Source organism: Orycteropus afer, unplaced genomic scaffold (assembly GCF_000298275.1).
Source record: "Orycteropus afer afer isolate SDZICR_OR568_19922 unplaced genomic scaffold, OryAfe1.0 scaffold00558, whole genome shotgun sequence".
Classification (NCBI taxonomy): Eukaryota; Metazoa; Chordata; class Mammalia; order Tubulidentata; family Orycteropodidae; genus Orycteropus; species Orycteropus afer.
The window spans coordinates 1,540,271-1,559,915 of NW_006922145.1; the positions used below are offsets into that span (position 1 = coordinate 1,540,271).

General features: G+C 44.6%; 1 protein-coding gene across 1 annotated transcript in view; it reads right to left on the minus strand.

Annotated features, from left to right (window-relative positions):
• Window positions 1-19,645, minus strand: part of RXFP2 (relaxin family peptide receptor 2) — a gene marked incomplete at its 5' end in the record, with an annotated part of 69,388 nt that overhangs the window by 10,553 nt on the left and 39,190 nt on the right. Inside the window, 5 exons of the mRNA XM_007955962.1 lie at window positions 6,198-6,608; window positions 8,665-8,894; window positions 12,640-12,711; window positions 16,822-16,893; window positions 17,002-17,073. Of these exons, the coding sequence (XP_007954153.1) occupies window positions 6,198-6,608; window positions 8,665-8,894; window positions 12,640-12,711; window positions 16,822-16,893; window positions 17,002-17,073 (857 nt within the window). The remainder of the gene's footprint in view (window positions 1-6,197; window positions 6,609-8,664; window positions 8,895-12,639; window positions 12,712-16,821; window positions 16,894-17,001; window positions 17,074-19,645) is intronic.

A 19,645-nucleotide genomic window follows, 5' to 3' on the forward strand; every position in this document is an offset into this window, starting at 1 on the left:
GTTTAGTCCACTTCTATATCCTTCCCTTCAAGGCTCAGGGGTCCAGGATTATCTTCTGTGTCTGTGTTAATTGTTTTCCCTTTTCTTTGTTGAAGAAGGTCTGTGCAGTCTTTCTGCCTAATCTGCCATTTTACCGGGACTCCTGACAAACCCAAGTTGACAAGTAAAAAGGCACAGTCCCAATGTTACCAAACCACATGGCAGGCCATGAATTCAAGTCCATTGTAAGTCCCAAGGTCAGCAGAGCATGGCAGGCTGCTGAACAATTACACAGCTACATGCAGGGTCCAAGTGTGCCATAGGCTAGAGACTATCCTCAAGGCTTTATCTTACATACAGGAAGCAGACCACATCCCAAAGGCAGCTATTCAGCTGCCTGTGGTAGATCCCACCATGGAGGTGACGGCCAATCTCACCACAGGGAATAACTACCACCAGCTGCCCAGCCATTCAACCAGGCCCAGCCAAGTTGACATACACATTTAACTACCACAATTGCCCATAGAATCTTTCAGTATTGCAACTTAAGTCTTAAATTTTTCCTCAGTCCTTTCAGCTTGAGAATACTGAGCATGTTCTTCTCTTTTGGTTTTCTAACTCATCTTTGCACTTTTCACTATAATAATTGACTATGTCTTCTTGAGCTGCTCTTTAAAATCTTCTGTTCAGCTCTTTTATCTTACCACTTCTTCCATTTGCTTTAGGTACTCTCCACTCAAGGCAAGTTTCAGAGTCTCTTCTGACATCTATTTTGGTGTTTTGTTCCCTTCCTGTCTTTTAAATTTCTTCTGCTTTCTTCATGGATGATGTTCATGATGTGATCCCACAATTCCTCTGGTTTTCAGTCACTGGTGTTCGATGCATGGAACCTATTCTTTACATGGTCTCTAAATTCAGGAGGGATATATTCAAGGTCATATTTGGGCTCTCATGGACTTGATTTAACTGTCTTCAACTTCAACTTGAACTTGCATATGAGCAGCTGATGGTCTGTTCCACGGTTACTGGCCTTGGTTTGGCTGAAGATACTGAGCATCTCCATTGCCCCTTGTCACAGATGTAGTCAATCTGACTCCTGTGTAGTCCGCCTGGTGAAGTCCATGTGTGTAGCCACTGTTTGTGTTGTTCAAAAAAGGTATTTGCAGTCAATAAGTCGTTGGTCTTGCAAAATTCTGTCATGTGATCTCCAGCATTATTTCTATCACCAAGGCCATATTTTCCAGTTACTGGTGATTCCTCCTTGTTTCCAATTTGTGCATTCCAGTCACCAGTGATAATCAACACATCCTGATTTCATGTTCAGTCAATTTCAGACTGCAGAAGTTGATAAAAATCCTCAAATTCCTCCCCTTTGGCTTTGGTGGTTGGTGTGTAAATTTGAATAATAGTCATAGTAACTGGTCTTCCCGCCTCTATATCTGTCATCAGTATCTATATGTATTCATCCAGCCATCCACCCACATCCTTCTGTTTTTTTTTCCATCAAAACCATTTTATATTTAGTGGAATCTCACTAAGAAAGCCACAGAATAGAATTGCATAGAAATGCCTTGTTTTAGCCCTCTTGTCAGAAGTTTGAGTTAAGGATAACGTAAGATGACGGACAGAAGATGCTTCGGTGGGCCAACACTGACTACAAACTTAGAGAGGATCAAAGCATAAGTTCATATAAATTCACCAGAGTCATGCAAGATTCTCACAGGGGAAACTGGGGCTGGAAATGGGGAGACACTCTACACTGTTATACAATTTCTCTATAAATCTAAAATTACTCCAAACTGCAAAAATTAATTCTAAAAAGCATATTTATTGTCTTCAAACAGAAAAAATAAAAAAACTAGTTTATCTAGTGCTCTGGGGTTCCTTTTCTCACATGCAAACTGTGTACATATACATGATGTTGGTAGTGGTGTGTGTATCACTCTCTATTTCCGAAAAACCAAACCTATGGCCATCAATCAGATTCCGACTCACAGCGCCCCTAGAGGACAGAGTGGAACTGCCCACAGGGTCTCCAAGGCTGTCAATCTTCACAGAAGCAAAGCCCAAACCACACCCACTGCCGTGGAGTCCATTCTGACCCACAGCGCCGCTAGGGGACAGAGTGGAATTGCCCCACAGGGTTTCCCAGGCTGCCATCTTTATGGAAGCTGACTGCCTCATCTCTCTCCCATGAAGCAGCTAGTGGATTCAAACTGCCAGCCTTCTAGCTAGCAGGCAAGTGCTTAACCCCTGCACCACCAAGGCTCCTCCTCTCTTTATCTACCTGGAATATATGAGAAGTGCTGACACCCTACTAACTCACTCCATTCCTAAGAAGCACAGAACTTCCTAGCTCTTCCACTGGACCTGTTCCCTGGCTTTGCGCCTGGGACCCCACTATTTCCTGTCCTGGAACATGGCCCTGCCTCCACCCTCCCCTGTCGGCACTTGGCTAACGGCTCTGTAGCCTCTGGGCCCCCATCCAGATGCCGTTTCCACAGGGACGTCTCCCCTGGGGCTCCCTCTGGGGTCCTGGCGCAGCCTGCTCTCCTCCACTCTGGCTTTCACCATCCTGGACGGCAGGACCCTTTCACCGCCCGCATCCTCCTCGCTGCCCTGCAGTGTGCAGGAGGGCCGGGGCCTGCGGTGCTGTGTCTCCAGCAGCCAGCATGGGGCTTTGTCCGCGCCGGGTGCTTCATAAGTCTTGCTGGCTATGTGTCAGTGTCTCTGTGTCCGTGTGTTTCTGTGTGTCTCTGTGTATCTCTGACTGTGTGTCTCTGTGTGAGTGTGTGTGTCTATGTGGATCACTGTGTGTGTCTGTGACTGTGGGACTGTGTGCATTTTATGCATCACTGTGTCTGTGTGTGTTTCTGCGTGTGTGTGAGGGGAGATCTGTATTAAGTTCACTGTGCTAGGAGCAATGAGGAAATGAGGGATGTGGACATACAGACAACTGCCCACTCATACCAGCAGTAGTGGACCGTGAACAAACAAGCAGAAAGCAGGGAGTATGGGAGATGCGTCATTACGCACCGCAGGTCGTGTGTTTTGTTTTCCAGAGGAGGAAGAGAAGGCTCAGGAGGAAGAAGAGACGGAGAAGAGCCAGGAATGGTGGTGAGCGCCATAATGTGGTGGCTGCCTTACGTTACCAGTTAAGCTTGACCTCATTGGTAATGGGGAGCCATTGAAGGTCCCCGAGTAGAGGTGTTCACACTCACTGTGGTTCTCAGCCAGGTGACAGTGGCGGTAGAGGACAGAGAAATGGAGAGGACAGGCCCCTGAGGCCGAAAGGCCAGATGGACTAACGTAAACCTGAGACGATGCGGTGGTGCAGACTGGAAGGGACAGAGGCTCCCTGATGGAGAAGAATGGGCCGATGGCACTTGGGGATACTTCCACACTGTGACGTGGCAGCATCTGGGACTAGTCATGGTGTGACACAAAGAACTTGGCCGAGCCTTTGTCTTCAGTTCCTCAGAGATGTTGTTGCCATGAAGCTGGTTGACTCATGGAGACCCCGGTGAGCAGAGCAGAACTGTCCACAGTGTTTTCCAGGCTGTGACCTTTGGACGGCAGATCCCAGTCCTGTCTTCCGAGGTGCCTCTGGGGTGCGGTTCAAACCACCAACCTTCTGGCCAGTAGCCGGCTGCTCAACTGTGTGCCCCGCTCAGGGATGCCTTGACTTTGCATGAAATTAGATGGTGCCCAGTTATCAAAAAGGTAGTGTCTGGGGTCTTAAAATCTTGTCCTAAAACAAGCAGTCATGGAAAGGAGCCGCCAGGCAGTCCGTGCAGAAGAAAGCACACCAACCTAAGTGTGATCAAAGGATTTCAAGTAAAATCCATGATCAGAGGAGAGAATGTGTGAGAGCCTAGATTCTGCAGCGCTTGGTTCGTGGATGGCTGTGGCCTGCAGCGGGAGCCCTGACTCTAGTAGGAATCTTGACATAAGTTCAGATGCCAGCTGAGTTCTTGAGGATCATTAAACCAACATTGTGGCTATAAAGAGACAAGTCCGGGACAGACCTAGGAGGGGCGGTTTGCCCTCAGAAGATTGTGGTTGAAACCAGTCTCTGTTCACACACAGAATCAGGGAACTTGCCTGGGTGTGTCCTTCATGATTGATTGAAAATAGCTGATGTTACCTGATTTAAGTTAAAGGTTGGGGTCCCAGTATGACCATGTAGCCACACTGTGGCCATGACTTAGGTCATGAGTCATACCCTGACCACCACGTAGCTAGGTGGTCAAGCCCCAGAAGCAATCCTGTGAGCCTTTCCTATCTTCAGGTTTATACATATCCCAATCATGGTCCTACCCCTGCTTTGGTGGTCCTGCCTGTGACAGTGATGAATAGATCGACCACCAGTCATGACTTCATGATGATTCCCTTTGTTCTCAATCATATAATTAGCCCCATGGCCATGACTCAGTGGACTCCATTCAGCTTTCTGTACTGTACATGCTAGTGGTTTCATCTTTGTCCTGTCCAAGGCTTCATGAAAAGGTCTCTATTGAGAAACGAAGGGGCTCTGGTAGCATAGTGCCTAAGGTATGTGACTGCTAACCAGAAGTCTGGCAGTTCAAACCCACCAGCCACTCCTCGGAAGGAAGATGGGGCAATCTACTTCCGTAGTGATACCGCCTCGGAAACCCAAAGAGGGGTCGCTATGAGTTGGGTCCGACTCAATGGCAAAACAACAACAAGAACAAACTGAGAAATGAACACATCAACAAAAACCCTGTAGAGAATGGTCCTCCCCTGACACACACAGGGTCGCCGTGAGTCAGAACCCACTTGATGGCCACTGGTGTTAGTGAAAGAGCGGACGTGCTGGAGGTCTTACCTAAGCAGGAAAGATGGATAACAGACAACAGAAGAAAGAGTTTTTCACCTTAAAGAAGTAAACGTGTCATTGATTTGCCACAGCGAACATAGGGTCCACTTTTCCAAAAAACTGGAGAATTAAGAAAACTAAAAGGAGTTTTATTAAGTCTCCTTATGTCACTGACTTTATAGCTGCATCTGCCAAGTAACAATAAATGCTTGTTCCATTTCCACTCAGATAATCCTCCTGGTAGGGAGTTTCCAGGAGTTTATTAATATTTATTGAACTAATAACTAGATTGTAAAAAAAGAAAAATGAGGTCAGATACCTTGGTAGGGTCACAGGATAAGGTACTAAACTAAAATTCCTTCAGGCAATAGTCACTTGGATGAGCAAGAAATCAAAGGATTTTACAGATAATAAAATGATCATCCACAGGTCCTGGTCGTTTATCTTTGTTTTCCACACTAAACCTTGATAATAAAAAGTTTAATAACAGTAAAAAAAAACTTCTACACATAGGTAGCAAGATTTTTTTTCTCTTAAAAGGACACAGTCTTCATTATATGAGGAGACCTGATAGAACAATGATTATGAGCTCGGCTGCTAACTGAAAGGTGGGCAGTTCAAATCCACCAGCTGCTCCTCAGGGGAACAATGGGGCAGTCTGCTTCCGTAGAGATGATAGCTTTGGAAACCCTGTGGGGCACTTCTACCCTGTCCTCTAGGGTGCTGTGTGTTGGAGTCCACTCAACAGCAGTGGGATTTTGATTTGGTATGGTTGCATGGTGCCTGAGGCACTTGACTGTTAACCAAGGCTGGAGGTTCAAATCCACCAGCTACTCCTAGGAAGGAAGGTTAGGCAATCTACTTCCATAGTGATACTGCCTTGGCAACCCAAGGAGGGGTCACTATGAGATGGGGCCAAATTGACGGGACATAACAACAACCACATGGCACACAAAACACTCTCAATGAAGACATTTAAGACCATTACTCATTCTTTTATGGTGCTTCCAGGAGTAGTAAGTGATTTGCTCACAACCTAAGTGATTTGCTTCCGTAAAGACTGACAGCCTTGGAAACCCTGTGGTGCAGTTCCACTCTGTCCTCTAGGGGCGCTGTGAGTCAGAATCGACTCCATGGCAGTGGGTGTGGTTTGGGCTTTGCTTCTGTGAAGATTGACAGCCTTGGAAACCCTGTGGTGAATTTCCACTCTACACATGGGGTCATTGTGAGTCAGAATCCACTTAATAGCATCTAACAGCAACAATAACAACTTGATTATATTAGCTTCCTTTCAGAAATGGACCAACTGACCTCTGCTGAAGCTTGTGGCATTTCTATCAAAATTATGTTTGTCCAGGAAATGAAAAATATAACATACCTAGGAAAATCCCAAGAGAATACACTGTGCTTCCAATATCTTCTGTCTGCTCATGATAAAGTGGGAAGCAGACTCCATTTTTCCCGTAGAAATTCCCGAAATAATCTTCACTCCAAAATGGGACTACAGCAATTAGAAGTCCTGCGATCCAGATGCCAACGAGATTGATGGCTGTCTGTCGTTTTCCCGGGCGGATGTTGCTGAAGGGGAAAACGATTACCAGGAACTTCTCCAAAGTCAAGTACGTGAGCAGCAGGACGGAGACCTCGGTGGAGAGCATGGCCAGGAAGCCCAGGATACGGCACTGCAGGCTCTCCATCCACAGCAAGGCGTACTTCTGGTACTGCCCTCGGTACTTGATGTCGAAAAAGCCCACAAAGAACAAATACACTCCCATGAGGCAGTCAGCACCTGTGGAAAAAGGGGAACAGAGTGTGTTGGTGCCATGGATTGAATTGTGCCCCCTCTAAAATGTGTGTTGGGATTCCTGAGCCCTGTGGTTGTAATCCCATTTGGGAGTGGCTGTTCTTTGTTGTGTTCCTGAGACAGTATTAGTGCAGGTGTGTCTTCAATCAAAATCTCTTCTGAGATAAAAACAGAGCAGATGAGGCACAGAAAAGCAGGCAGAGATGGGGGAAGAGAGAAGTCACATGAAGGACACTCAGGAGCAGAAGTTCCAAAGAGACGGACTTTCATCCAGAGCCAACAGAAAGCCTTCTGAACCCAGAGCTGGCTCCCTGAATTCAGACTTCTAGCCTCCTAAACTGTGAGAAAGCACACATTTATGTTCATTAAAGCCACCCACTGACAGTATTTCTGTTACAGCAGTACTAGATAACCAAGACAGATGGCAATTTGCAGCACCACCATCAAGTCAGCAGCATTTGACTTTTCTGATTAGGTCTTAAGTAAACCAGAAGCCACTGGACTTCAAAATCTGTACTATTTACTTGTCTCTTCCTGTTCTGGAATTCTGATCACATGTAAGTTACTCCTCTTGATGGTGTCCCACATAAATCTTAGGCTTTCTTTCTTCTTCTTCTTCTTCTTTTTTTTTTTTTTGATAATTTTTCTGATTGTTCCCTTAACAAAGTAATATTGAGAGATTTGTCTTCAATCTCACTAATTCTGTCTTTCATTGATTTGAGTCTACTCCTTTGCCTGTTCAATGTGTTATCTAGTTCTGAAACCTTAGTGGTAATCTTCTGAATTACTATTTGTTGTTTTTGTATGGTTTCTAGTTTCTCATTTACTTTGTCAGTCTGTTATTGTATTGCTTTTGTAAATTCTATAGTTTTGTCAGTGTTTTCCTTAATTTTGTCAGTGTTTTTCTTGCTCTGTCTCTCAAGCTATTGAAAGTACCTAAACATAATTATTTTGAATTCCTTCTCAGGTGATTCCAATGCCACTTCTTCCTCAGGGAGGTTTTCTGGCTCTGTATTCTGGTCCCTGGTTTGTAATATTTATCTTGTTTCTTTGTGTGAACTGGGATTGTCAGTTGCCTCAGAGTCATCATGATGCTGTTGTATGTTTACTTAACTGGTGCCTGTATGTTCACATGATTCACCCATATATTTTTTCTCTTTTTGCTTTATTTTATTTTGATATAGGCAAGCAAGTGGGGCTGGTGTGCTACTCTGTTCACTAGTTTGGCACCACTTAGACATTCACCACCTGTCTCCTGGTGGGTGTGACAGAGAATGAGAATATGTGCACAGATCTCAGGTAGATAGATGTTCATGTACAGCAGCTGAGGGCATGTTGGGCTGGTATTGGTCACTGTCTATCATTGATTAGTTGGTGCAGAAGCAGGTGGTGGTCCTTGGCCAGTGGGTAGGGCTAAAAATCTGTACTATTTCTGAAGTACCTACTACATTTTTGTTTTATAGCCTTAAAAAAAATGGGGTGGGGTGATTTTTTTTTTTTTTTTTTTTTTTTTGAGGGCCCAGGTTTGAAGTTCATGTCCACACAGAGATACCTTGGAAGAAAGGCCTGGCAATCTACCTTCTGAAAAGTCAGTCTTTGAAAACACTAGATAGCACCTTCCTACTCTGACACACACGGGGTCACCATGAGTTGCAATCAACTCAATGGCAACTGGTTTTAGTTTTTAAACACTAAACATGTGTTGCTTGCTAAGTTAATAAATGGAGTCATTTTCTGGGCTGAGGAGCATGGATTTTATTACAATTGAACAAAGCTTAGCTTTACCACCCACAGAAGTCCTGCATCTTCCATGCCTTGACTCTGCTCCATGACCCCATTTCTAAGACAAGTTACCCCAATGAAAGGACATTGCAATCCAAAACTGAGCAGCCAAAAAAGACCAGCAGGTTCATATTTAGAAAAAGAAAATTACCCGTCATAATCTAATTTCTATTAAATGTCATTGTTGAAGGTGCATACGGATCTTGCACACAGCAGACAGAAGGCATCTTACATCTACTCCGACAGAAAACATACTTACAGCAAAGGACTTTGATGGACATAGTGTGAGTCATATTTTCAGCCTTAATGAATGATCGCATGCCAATGACAAACAGGTTTCCAAAGCAGGTAATGAAAGCCATAATCCAGACAAATACTCTGAGGATGTCATTAGCCAAGAGGTCCTCGTATGAAGAAATGCCATCAGTCAAGGGCATACATATTCGAACATGTGGAGCATAGGAGCAGTATTGAAAGTTTTTGAAATAACTAAAGTCAAAGGGGAAAAAAAGGAGTCACCATAAAGTAATGACACAGACACTACAATTGCAATTTTAGCAGGGCCACAACTCTACCCTGGATATGCAACATCACAGCTCTACACTGGGTATGCAACTTTGCAGCTCTACAATGGTTTACACTGGGTATGCAGCTTCACACCTCTGCATTCGTCTACTGTTGGGTATGTAACTCCACACCTCTGCATTGGTCTGTGTCGGATATGCACCTCTACTGTTGAGTATGCAACTACACTAGCTCTGTTCATTTATTTTTGTTTAGTTGTGACTATACAATTACACTTCACTAAGTGTCATGTGATTCTAGCCATTGTCCCTCTTCTTCTAAAAACCAACAGTACAAAAGACACAGAAGTTCAGGGGCTTGCCTGAGGTGAGTCACGGGAGGCTGTGAGAATTTGGAGTCTACATTTTTTTCCAGTCACACTGCATTAGTCTTGAGGGTATTAGGAGAAGTTGACGACCACTGTTAAATTAATTTCTAGCAGCTCGCAGGGGCCTGGTTTTGGGATGTGAAGAGCTTTCTGTAGCTTCCTAAAAACATGTGTGTCTTGTACTTGGTTTTAAAAGCTGATGCAAACTCACTTTTAATAGCTCCCATTCCCTTATGCTAGCAGGAAGGGTGGGTCTCTGAGACTAGAACATTCTAGCTCACTGGGGCTGAGAGGAGAAGCAGTCAACTTAAATGCAGATTGTTTTAAACTAGGACCTCAATGACTTACTCTCTTGAGAAAATCAATTCTGTTGTTGGTCAACATCTTTTTTTTTTTTATCTGTTTGTGTGGAGTCTTGAGGAGCATGAGCTGGTGAGGCCGTATTCACCGTTATCGTCCCCCAAACCTGTGTGCTGGGATTTTTCTCACAGAGAACTCATCTAATTTTTATTCCTCCATTACCTTTTTTTAGTTCATTTCTCTGCTCTTTTCTCTCAGGCGAATTCTTTTTCTGTTTTTGTTTTTGGTCATCTCCCAATTCAGTTTCTAGATGAGAGAGTTAAGCAGAATTGCTTAGCTTGGTCATGGCCATCGAGGCTTGGTGTGACTGGACCCCTGCATGTCCCAGCCTCCCTTTCTCAGTGTGGCTCAGCCCACTGCAGCCACGCGGGCCTTCTCGTCAACCCCAACACTCCTGCTCACTGCCTTCCCAGAGGCAAGCTTGCCGTTCTCTCCACTGGAAGGAGGACGTCCTTGGTGGTGCAAACAGTTCACGTGCTCAGCTGTTAACCAAAAGGTTGATGGTTCGAGTCCACTCAGAGGCAACTCAGAAGAAAAGTCTGGCAGTCCACTTCTAAAAAATCAGCCAATGAAAACCCTATGGAGCACAGCTCTGATCTGACAGACATGGGGACCCCATGAATTGGAATCCACTTCATGGCTATGGGTTTATTGCCTGGAAGACTCTTCCCCCAGGTGTTGGCAGGGCTCCTTCATGTTCCTGCTTTTGATCTAAATCTAGCCCTATATCTTACTTCACTTTCTTCAGCTCAAATCAAACCAAACTCATTGTCATCAAGTTGATTCCAATCCATAGTGACCCTACAGGACAGAGATGAATTTCCCCAAAGGGTTTCCAAGACTGTAAATCTTTGCAGGAGTGGCTTGGTATATCTTTCTCCTGCAGAGTGGCTGGCGGGTTTGAACTACCAACCTTTCGGTTTGCAGCTGACTGCTTAACCATTGTGCCACCAGGGCTCCTTTCTTTCTTCATTGTTGTTGTCAGGTGCCGTTGAGTTGGGCCTGACTCATAGCGACCCTGTGTACAACAGAACTAAACAGTGTCCAGTCCTGAAGCACCATCCTTACAACCATTGCTATGTTTGGTCCTGTTGTTGCAGCCATCTTGTCAATCCATCTCCTTGTGGGTCTTCCTCTTTTTTGCCAACCCTCTATGTTACCAAGCATTCCATGTCCTTTTCCAAAGACTGCTGCCTCCTGACAACATGTGCAAAGTGCGGGAGACACTGTCTATCCACCCTCACTTCTGAGGAGCATTCCAGCTGCACTTCTTCTAGGACAGATCTGTTTGTTCTTCTGCCAGGCCGTGGTGTTTTCAGTATTCTTCGCCAACACCATAATTCAAATGCATCAATTCTTCTTCAATCTTCCTCATTCACTGTCCATGAATCTAGTCATGAAAATACCATGACTCGATTCAGGCACACCTTAGTCCTCAAAGTGACATCTTTGCTTTTCAACAATTTAACGAGGTCTTTTGTGCTATATCTGCCCAATGCAATACTTTCTTCATAATATTTCTTCATAAATAATCTATTAATTACCTATTTGCTTATTCTTTGTCTTCCAAAGCTGAATGCACGCCCCTTGAGGGCAGATATTCCTTTCTCTTGTTTAGCTCTGTGTTCTCCGCACCCAGAATAGCACATCATATGTTGTGAAGTATTATTCAGCAGGTAATTTTTAGACCAGCAAAAGAATGATGGATAATTTAGTGCTGAGTGTGTCATGCAGCGAAACATGGCACAAGCCCTGCCCTCAAACAGCTTACAGTCTAGTGTCCTGATCCTATGTACCTTGTTAAAGGAACTTGAAGTATAATGCTGTGGCCTTCTTCTTCCCTGGGGTCCCTGGCACACACTCTTTGTTCTTTTAGGATCCTACTATGTCCAGTGTCTTCAGACAGAGCCAGCAAGGGGCTCTCCTCCTCCCCTTCCACTGTGACTGGGATTCTGCTTGGACATGGAAGGAATGGTGTGGGGAGGTGGGAGGGACTGTGCAACTGGTTCAGTAAGTGGTGGACAGGAAGACAGGCGGAAATTAATTAGGTTGCTTAGCAGAGGAATAACTAAGCTACCATATTCTCTGCTAATTGTTGAGTCCTTCTTGATCTTGACCTGAGGTCCATATTTAAAGTAGCAGCTTCTCCCTGAAGTTCTAACTTGGTTGCATCTCTCTATTCTAAGAAGACCTCACATACTGCCCACAACAAGGAAACATTAAATTATCTACTTTTGACACAGTAAGGGAAACTACAAAAACCACGTGGCTATGTGTCAAACGCCTGTCCTTTAGTGATCACACTGACGGCACAGACATAAACCAGATGGCCTCCCAAGAGAGTCTTCCCACTGACCACTGCATCCATTTGTTGCGCCCAACTTGGAATCGTACGGTGAAGCTTCCCTATTGCTGTGAATAACAATGGTTAATTTTTGAAATCATGAAATTACAGATTATACAGTTGCTAAGAAAGGCTCGCGGACGTCATCAGTGCATAAATTAACACAACCTACGCAGTGCACTTTAGCCAAATACAGCAATGCGACTTATCAAAAACTGTGATAAAGTTTAATTACCTCCATTCTGCAGTGCACCTAGTAACAGTAACGACACCTGGCATTTACATAGCACCTTTCTTCCTAAGGGCTCAAACCTTAGAGCAGCCGACTGGTGCAGTAAGGTTTCCAAGGCGCTTGGTACCATTTTGCCAGGGTCTTCATCTTGTGTAATATGTGGCATTCTGGTACCCTGATTCTGATTGGACCTCAACTGCACAAACAGCGTGTTTCCAGAGAGAAGTATCATTCATGTTGCCACAGCATTATATTGAACTCTATTTGAACAGGGACCAAAGGTGACAAAATTAAAAAGTTCTCAATAAAAAAGACTTTTCTTGCATACAAACACATTGCAACGGTACATTAGACAGTTTATGTTACTTTACCAGGCACTCTTCTCCATTCCTTCACACATACTTACATGTGAGAAAGATTCTTCATGGACTGAAACATGTGTGTGTTTATATTTGGAATCGCTATCCTTTCCAGGTCTCTGGAAAATACGCATAAACGCGCTCAATGTTTTAGTGCCCTGATTCAGTGTCTTAGAATCATGTTCTGTTCTGATCAAGGACTCAATGGATGGATCATGATCAAAAGGAGGAAAACTGTGGAACAGAACTTCAAACTTACATGGAGATTAGATTTACTAGATCCATTGAGACTAGGGACGGGGGATCCCCAAATCTAATGCTTGGAAATAATCTTTAAAACTTGAACCAAAGTTATCCCATGAAGCCATCTTTACACTAAACAACAGGCTATCCCAGTTAATAAAGTAATAATGTTTTCCTGAAGCATAGCGCTGGTATAAAGAATTATCTGTATGAGTGCAAACTGACAACAGTTAACCTAAAGCTCAGATGGTAGGTTTAAGGAGCAGGGAGCCTAAGGTAATGGTTATGAAACACCATGGGTGGACACAGAATGGTGACACACCAGGAAGAATGTCACCACCCCCAATGAATGGTGCATGGAGAAGCTGTGAGTGGACACATTTGGGTATGTATGTTGCCTCTAGTAAGAAATGCAATCTTTTAAAATATCACAATCTTTGTCAATTCCTGAATAGAATGCTTTAAAATCTTAGGTTGGCCCTTGGAATTAGGATGACGAGTTTACAGCCTTATCGTACAACTGTCTTTGCGGCTTGCACCTCCAGCGAGTTAGACTGGGTTTTGTCACTTCACAGACAGAATTACTTTCTCATAGAGCACCTTCATTCATTCGTTTGATTTAAAGCAGCAGTAGCTCTGCATGGTTATGAACTGGCTCTGTACTTGGATTTTATAAACCGGGCCAAGGAGCTGATGCTTCTGACCTTGGGACATCCCTGTAGTGTGCTTGGTGGGACTCTAGGATTTGTACACAGGCACTTCTGATGGGGCTCTGCGTCTCTTAAGGCTCTGGTGGCATAGTGGGTAAGGCATCCGGCTGCTGACCAGAACGTCAGTGGTTCAAATCCACCAGCCATTTGTGGAAGAAACATGTGGCGATCTACTTCTGTGAAGATTTACAGCTTTGGAAACCCAGTGGGGATCTCCATGAGTTGGATCGACTCAATGGCAGTGAGTTCACTTTTTTGGTTTTTCTGTGTCTTGTAGATGGAAGACAATGGATGCCAACAGTCAAAACACAGCCAGAGATGCAAAAACCCATTGCCGCTGAGCCGATTCTGACTCATAATGACCCTGTAGGAAGAGCAGAACTCCTCGTAGGGTTTCCAAGGCTGCAATCTGCACCGAAGCAGACAGCCACACCTTTCTCCCACAGAGAAACTGCTGGGGTCCAACCACCAACCATTCATTTAGCAGCTGAGGGCTGACCCACAGCACCATCTGGGCTCTTTGGGGGCAGTAAGAGGGGATCCAGATAAGGACAAAGGTATCCTAAAAGAACACTGAGAAGGACACTTCCTTTAAAATTCCTCCAGGCTCCATATGTCTTCAGAAGGCGCCAGTGATAACTCCAATCATCCTTATCTAAGGAACTGTGGCAGGGCAATGACAAAGTACTTGGCTGCAAATGGGAAGGTGGCTGTTTGAACCCACCCAGTGGCCCATTGGGAGAAAGTCCTGGCAATCTGCTTCCATAAGGGTTTTTAAAAAAGAACAACAACAAATAACCACACAACAAATAACCCTCTGCCGTGGAGTGGATTCTGACTCACAGCGCCCCTCGAGGACAGAGTGGAACTGCCCCACAGGGTTTCCAAGGCTGTCAGTCTTCACAGAAGCAAAGCCCAAACCACACCCACTGCCGTGGAGTCGATTCTGACCCACAGCGCCCCTAGAGGACAGAGTGGAACTGCCCCACAGGGTTTCCAAGGCTGTCAGTCTTCACAGAAGCTGATTACCTCATCTTTCTCCCATGAAATGACTGGCAGATTAGCAGCCAAATGCCTTAACAATTGTGACACCAGAGATCCTTTCCAAAGGGCAGAGGTCATCATTTTCTGATTGTCCAATATCATGTCAGGTGCTGTCATCAATGAAATGACTCAGTAAAAGAGACATGAGACAATAACGAGGAAAGAGGTGAGGTGCATGGAGGGGGTACGCTGTCACTACCTGGAGCCCATAAAGGCACTATAGGGTGATGTGGCATGGTGGCTCTCAGAAATGCAGCATGTGATGAATAAAGGGAACTGTCACTTTGCCCACATCCTGAGGTCCGTTCTCATATTTAAAAACTAAAAAACTCACTGCTGTCGAGTCGGCTCTGACTCACAGCGACCCCTCCTTGTGTTTCTGGGGTGGTATCACTACGGAAGTAGATTGCCCAACCTTCTTTCTGAGGAGTGGCTGGTGGGTTTGAACTGTCAGCCTTCTGGTTAGCAGTCAGATGCCTTAGGCACTGCGCCACCAGAGCTCCCCTTATATTTAAAGACAACTTAAAAAAAAAAAAAAAAAACCTCACTGCCATCAAGTCTATTCTGACTCCCAGCAACCTCCACTGGGTTTCCGAGGCAGTAAATCTTTACAGAAGTAGAGTGCCCAGTCTTCCTTCCATGGAGCGGCTGGTGGGTTTGAACAGCCAACCTTCTGGTTAGCAGTCAAATACTTAAGCCAATGGGTTATTGAAATGTTTTTTTTGTTCCAGGCTGAGCATCCTTAAAGTAAGTCGTCCCTTTGAGGACTAAAGTACACTTGACCCACGCCATGGTAATTTCAATTGCTTCATATGCACGTGACAGCTGAACAATGAATAAGGAACACTGAAGAAGAATTAATGTCTTTGAATTATGGTATTGGTGAAGAATATTGAATATACCATGGGTCCCCAGAAGAACGAACACATCTGTCTTGGAAGAAGTACAGCCAAGATGCTCCCTAGAAGTGAGGATGGTGACACTTCACTCAGTGGTGACTGACATGTTCTCAGGAGGGGCCAGTCCTGGAGAAGGACATCCTGCTTGATAAATTACAGGGTCAGCGAAAAAGAGGAAGACCTTCCAGGAGGTGGACGCACACTGGCTGTAACTACGGGATCAAACTTAGCGCTGACTGTGAGGATGCCACAGGACTGGGCATGGTTTTGTTCTACTGCACACAGGGTCACTGCGAATTACAACCATCTTGATGGCACCTCACAACAACAACAGGCTGGGCTTCGTGAGAACAGGAAACAAGTCTCTGTCATCAGGGTTAGCTCCCTAGTCTCTGGTGAAAGAGGACCAAAATCTTGCATTAATTTCCAATGGAATATTGTTGTTGTTGTTGTTATGTGCCGTCGAGTCAGCCCCGACTCACAGCGACCCCTTCTTGGGTTTCCGAGGCAGTATCACTATGAAAGTAGGAATGCCCAACCTTCCTTCCGAGGAGTGTCTGGTGGGTTTGAACCGCCAGCCTTCTGGTTAGCAGTCAAGTGCCTTAGGCACTACGCCACCAGAGCTCCCAATGGAATACTATTTAGTAAGAATAAAAAGAGATAGTAAAGATTGATCTTTGGAATTTAATGAAGAAATGCTTTAGGTTGCCATCAGGTAAGGCTGTATCCTCTTTACCTCAAAACATGCAGACATTAACCAGCAATGGCCATTCAGGGGAAACAGATGATGAAGTTCAAGGACTAAAGAGTGGAGTTCTTGACACCATTTGAAACCTAATAGGATTGAAAACTTAAAACACTAAACAGAATTATTTCTGAGTGTTCATGTTTTGGGGATAAATTTTTCCTTACACTGATTGAAAGGCAGAAAGTATGCACTCTACACTGATGTCAAGTAGATTAGTGAAGTAACAAGCAAAGGCAAGAGACAGGCAAGCCTTAGGTAATCTGTTTACACCAACCTTCTAGTACCAAGTCCTGCAAATTTAGTTTGTGAAAACTGCAGGGCGAGATTTTTCCACATTAACCTAGTTCTCAGGAAGGTACCCTGTGTAGATTCAGACGTAGAAACGGCCTTTAAACGTGCTCAACAGTGAAAATTGGAGGCTCTGTGACCATTCTATACCTGCCTCATGGTGACATGGCGTCATGATCATGTGAGGACGAATGCTCAAATGAAAAGCCTTCACGCATGAAGTTTAAAAACAGCTGTGTCTCTTAGTAAAGCTCACCCACTAAAGTCATAACTAACAGGCTGCAGCACTTCACTTACAGAGACTGAAGGTGTTGAAGGCTTTCAAACTGGTTCTTGTGCACATGCGAGAGAGGATTGGACGAGAGATTCCTTTGGCACCATCAGAAGGAAAGAGACACAAAAGCACCGGGCAGTTAATATTTTGGACCCTCCAGATGTTGCCATTTAAATCTGATTACGGTGTCGTGAAGGACTTACAGTTTTTGTAGAAGCTCCAGGTCGTTAAAAACATGGGGCGGTAGCTCCGTTATCAGATTGTTTGACAGGTTCCTGTGGGCGACAGTGAAACCCCAAAGCAATTAAATTGGAAACAAGTGATGGAGTTAGTACTCCTGACAATTATCATCATCCCGTTTGATGTAACAGAAAGTACGAATTTAACTAATCTGGTAACTCATTACACAACAAGGCTGAGTGAGTCAGCCACACGGATGGATTTTCCATCCCTTTCAGACTTGTGAAATGCATGTGACATATGCCTACATATGGGAGCTCTGGTGGCGTAGTGCCTTCGGCATATGACTGGCATAAGACTGGCAGTTCAAACCCACCAGCCACTCCTCGGAAGGAAGGTTGGGCAATCTACTTCCATAGAGATGATGCCTCAGAAACCCAAGAAGGGGTTGCTATGAGTCAGATCTGACTCGATGGCGGTGAGTATTGAGCTTTATATGCCTACAAGGAAGGCCACTTAATATGACCAAGCACTCATGCTAAAGATGAAGAAACTGAAGATTATTTTACCACCTTCTGCAATTGACCAAGCATGCAACCAAGACGTGTTGATAATTACTGGTGACTGGAAAGTGAAAGTTGGAAACGAAGAAGAAGGATCAGTAGCTGACAAATACAGCCTGGGTGACAGAAAGGCTGCTGGAGATGGACGCAGAACTTTGCAAGACAAACAACTTACTCATTGCAAATAACTTTCTTCACCAACGTTAATGGCAACCATACACATGGACCTTGCCAGATGGAACACACGAGTCAAATCGACTACATGCATGGAAAGAGATAATTTTGTTGTTGTTGTTATGTGCCATCAAGTCGGACCTGACTCATAGCAACCCCTCCTTGGGTTTCCGAGTCGGTATCACTATGGAAGTAGATTGCCCCATATTCCTTCCAAGGAGTGGCTGATGGGTTTGAACCACCAGCATTCTGGTTAGCAGTCAAGTGCCTTAGCCACTATGCTACCAGAGCTCCTGGAAAGAGATAACAGAGAAGCTTAATATCATCAGTCAGAAGAAGGCCAAGGAGCAGTTGTGGAACAGACCATCAACTGCTCAGATGCAAGTTCAAGCTGAAGCTGAAGGAAATGAAAACAAGTCCACAAGAGCCAAAGTATTTCCTTGGATTCAGAAGAGGACGTGGAACAAGGGAAATCATTGCTGATGTCAGATGGATGTTGGCTGAAAGCAGAGAATATCACAAAGATGTTTACCTATGTTTTATAGACTATGCAAAAGCATTCAACTAGGGGGATCATGACAAGTTATGGATAACATAGAGAAGAATGAGAATTCCAAAACCCTTAATAGCACTCATGTGGAAACCTGTACATAGATGAAGAGGCAGTCATTCAAACAGAACAAGGGGATACTATGTGGTTTAAAATCAGGAAAGTGTGTGTCAGGGTTGTGTTCTTTCACCATTCTTATTCAATCTGTATGCCGAGCAAATAATCCAAGAAGCTGGACTATATGAAGAAGAACACGGCATCAGGGCTGGAGGAAGACTCATTAACAACCTGCGATATGCACACGACACAACCTTCCTTGCTAAAGAGGATCTGAAGCACTTACTGATGAAGATCGAAAACAGTATAGATTACGCCTCAACATAAACAAAACAGAAATACTCAACTGGTACAGTAAGCAACTTCATGATAAATGGGGAAAATATTGACGTTGTCAAGGATCACATTTTATTTGGATCCACAATTAACGCCCGTGGAAACAGCAGTCAAGAAATCAAACGACATATTGCATTGGGCAAGTCATCTGCAGAAGACCTCTTATAAGTGTTGAAAAGCAAGGATGTCACCTTGAGGACTAAGGGGTGCCTGACACAAGCCATGGTACTGTCATTTGCCTCATGTGCATGTGAGAGCTGGACAATGAATAAGGAAGACTGAAGAAGAGGTGATGCCTTTAAATTATGCTGTTGGTGAAGAATCTTAAATACACCATGGACTGCCGGAAGAATGAACATTTGTTTTAGAATAAGTACAGCCAGAAAGTTCCTTAGAAGGAAGGGTGGTGAGACTTTGCGTCTCATGTTTGGACATGTCGTCAGGAAGGACCGTTCCCCGGAGAGGGACATCATGCCTGGTAAAGTAGAAGGTCAGCACAAAAATGAAGAAGACATTCAACAAGATGACTGACACAGTGGCTGCGACGACGGGCTCAGGCATGCGCTGAGTGGGCGGGTGGCACGGGACCAGGCAGTGTTGCACCCTTGTGTACACAGGGTCACTGTGAGTCAGAACTGCCTCAAGAGAACTTAAACAGACATGTGACATTTTTGCTCATCCAGTTCTCATCTGGAATTTCCTCTCATCTCCTCTCCAGCACTTTCCCAACTTGGTGTTAATACCCATTTGGATCACTTTTGTCCATTTTAGGCGAACTCTTTTTACAACTCTGTCATGCACCGTTTCTGTGACTCCCACTGGGTTCTTGTATGTGATGTCTTGTCTACCCAATGACACCACATGCTTTTGGAGGTCAAGACCTGGGTCTTCTCCTTATTTTCCATTCCAACTGAGAGCGTATTGGCTACATAGTAACTGCCTAGGAAATCTCAGACGGGACAGTTCATGCATCTTAAGTACATTCTC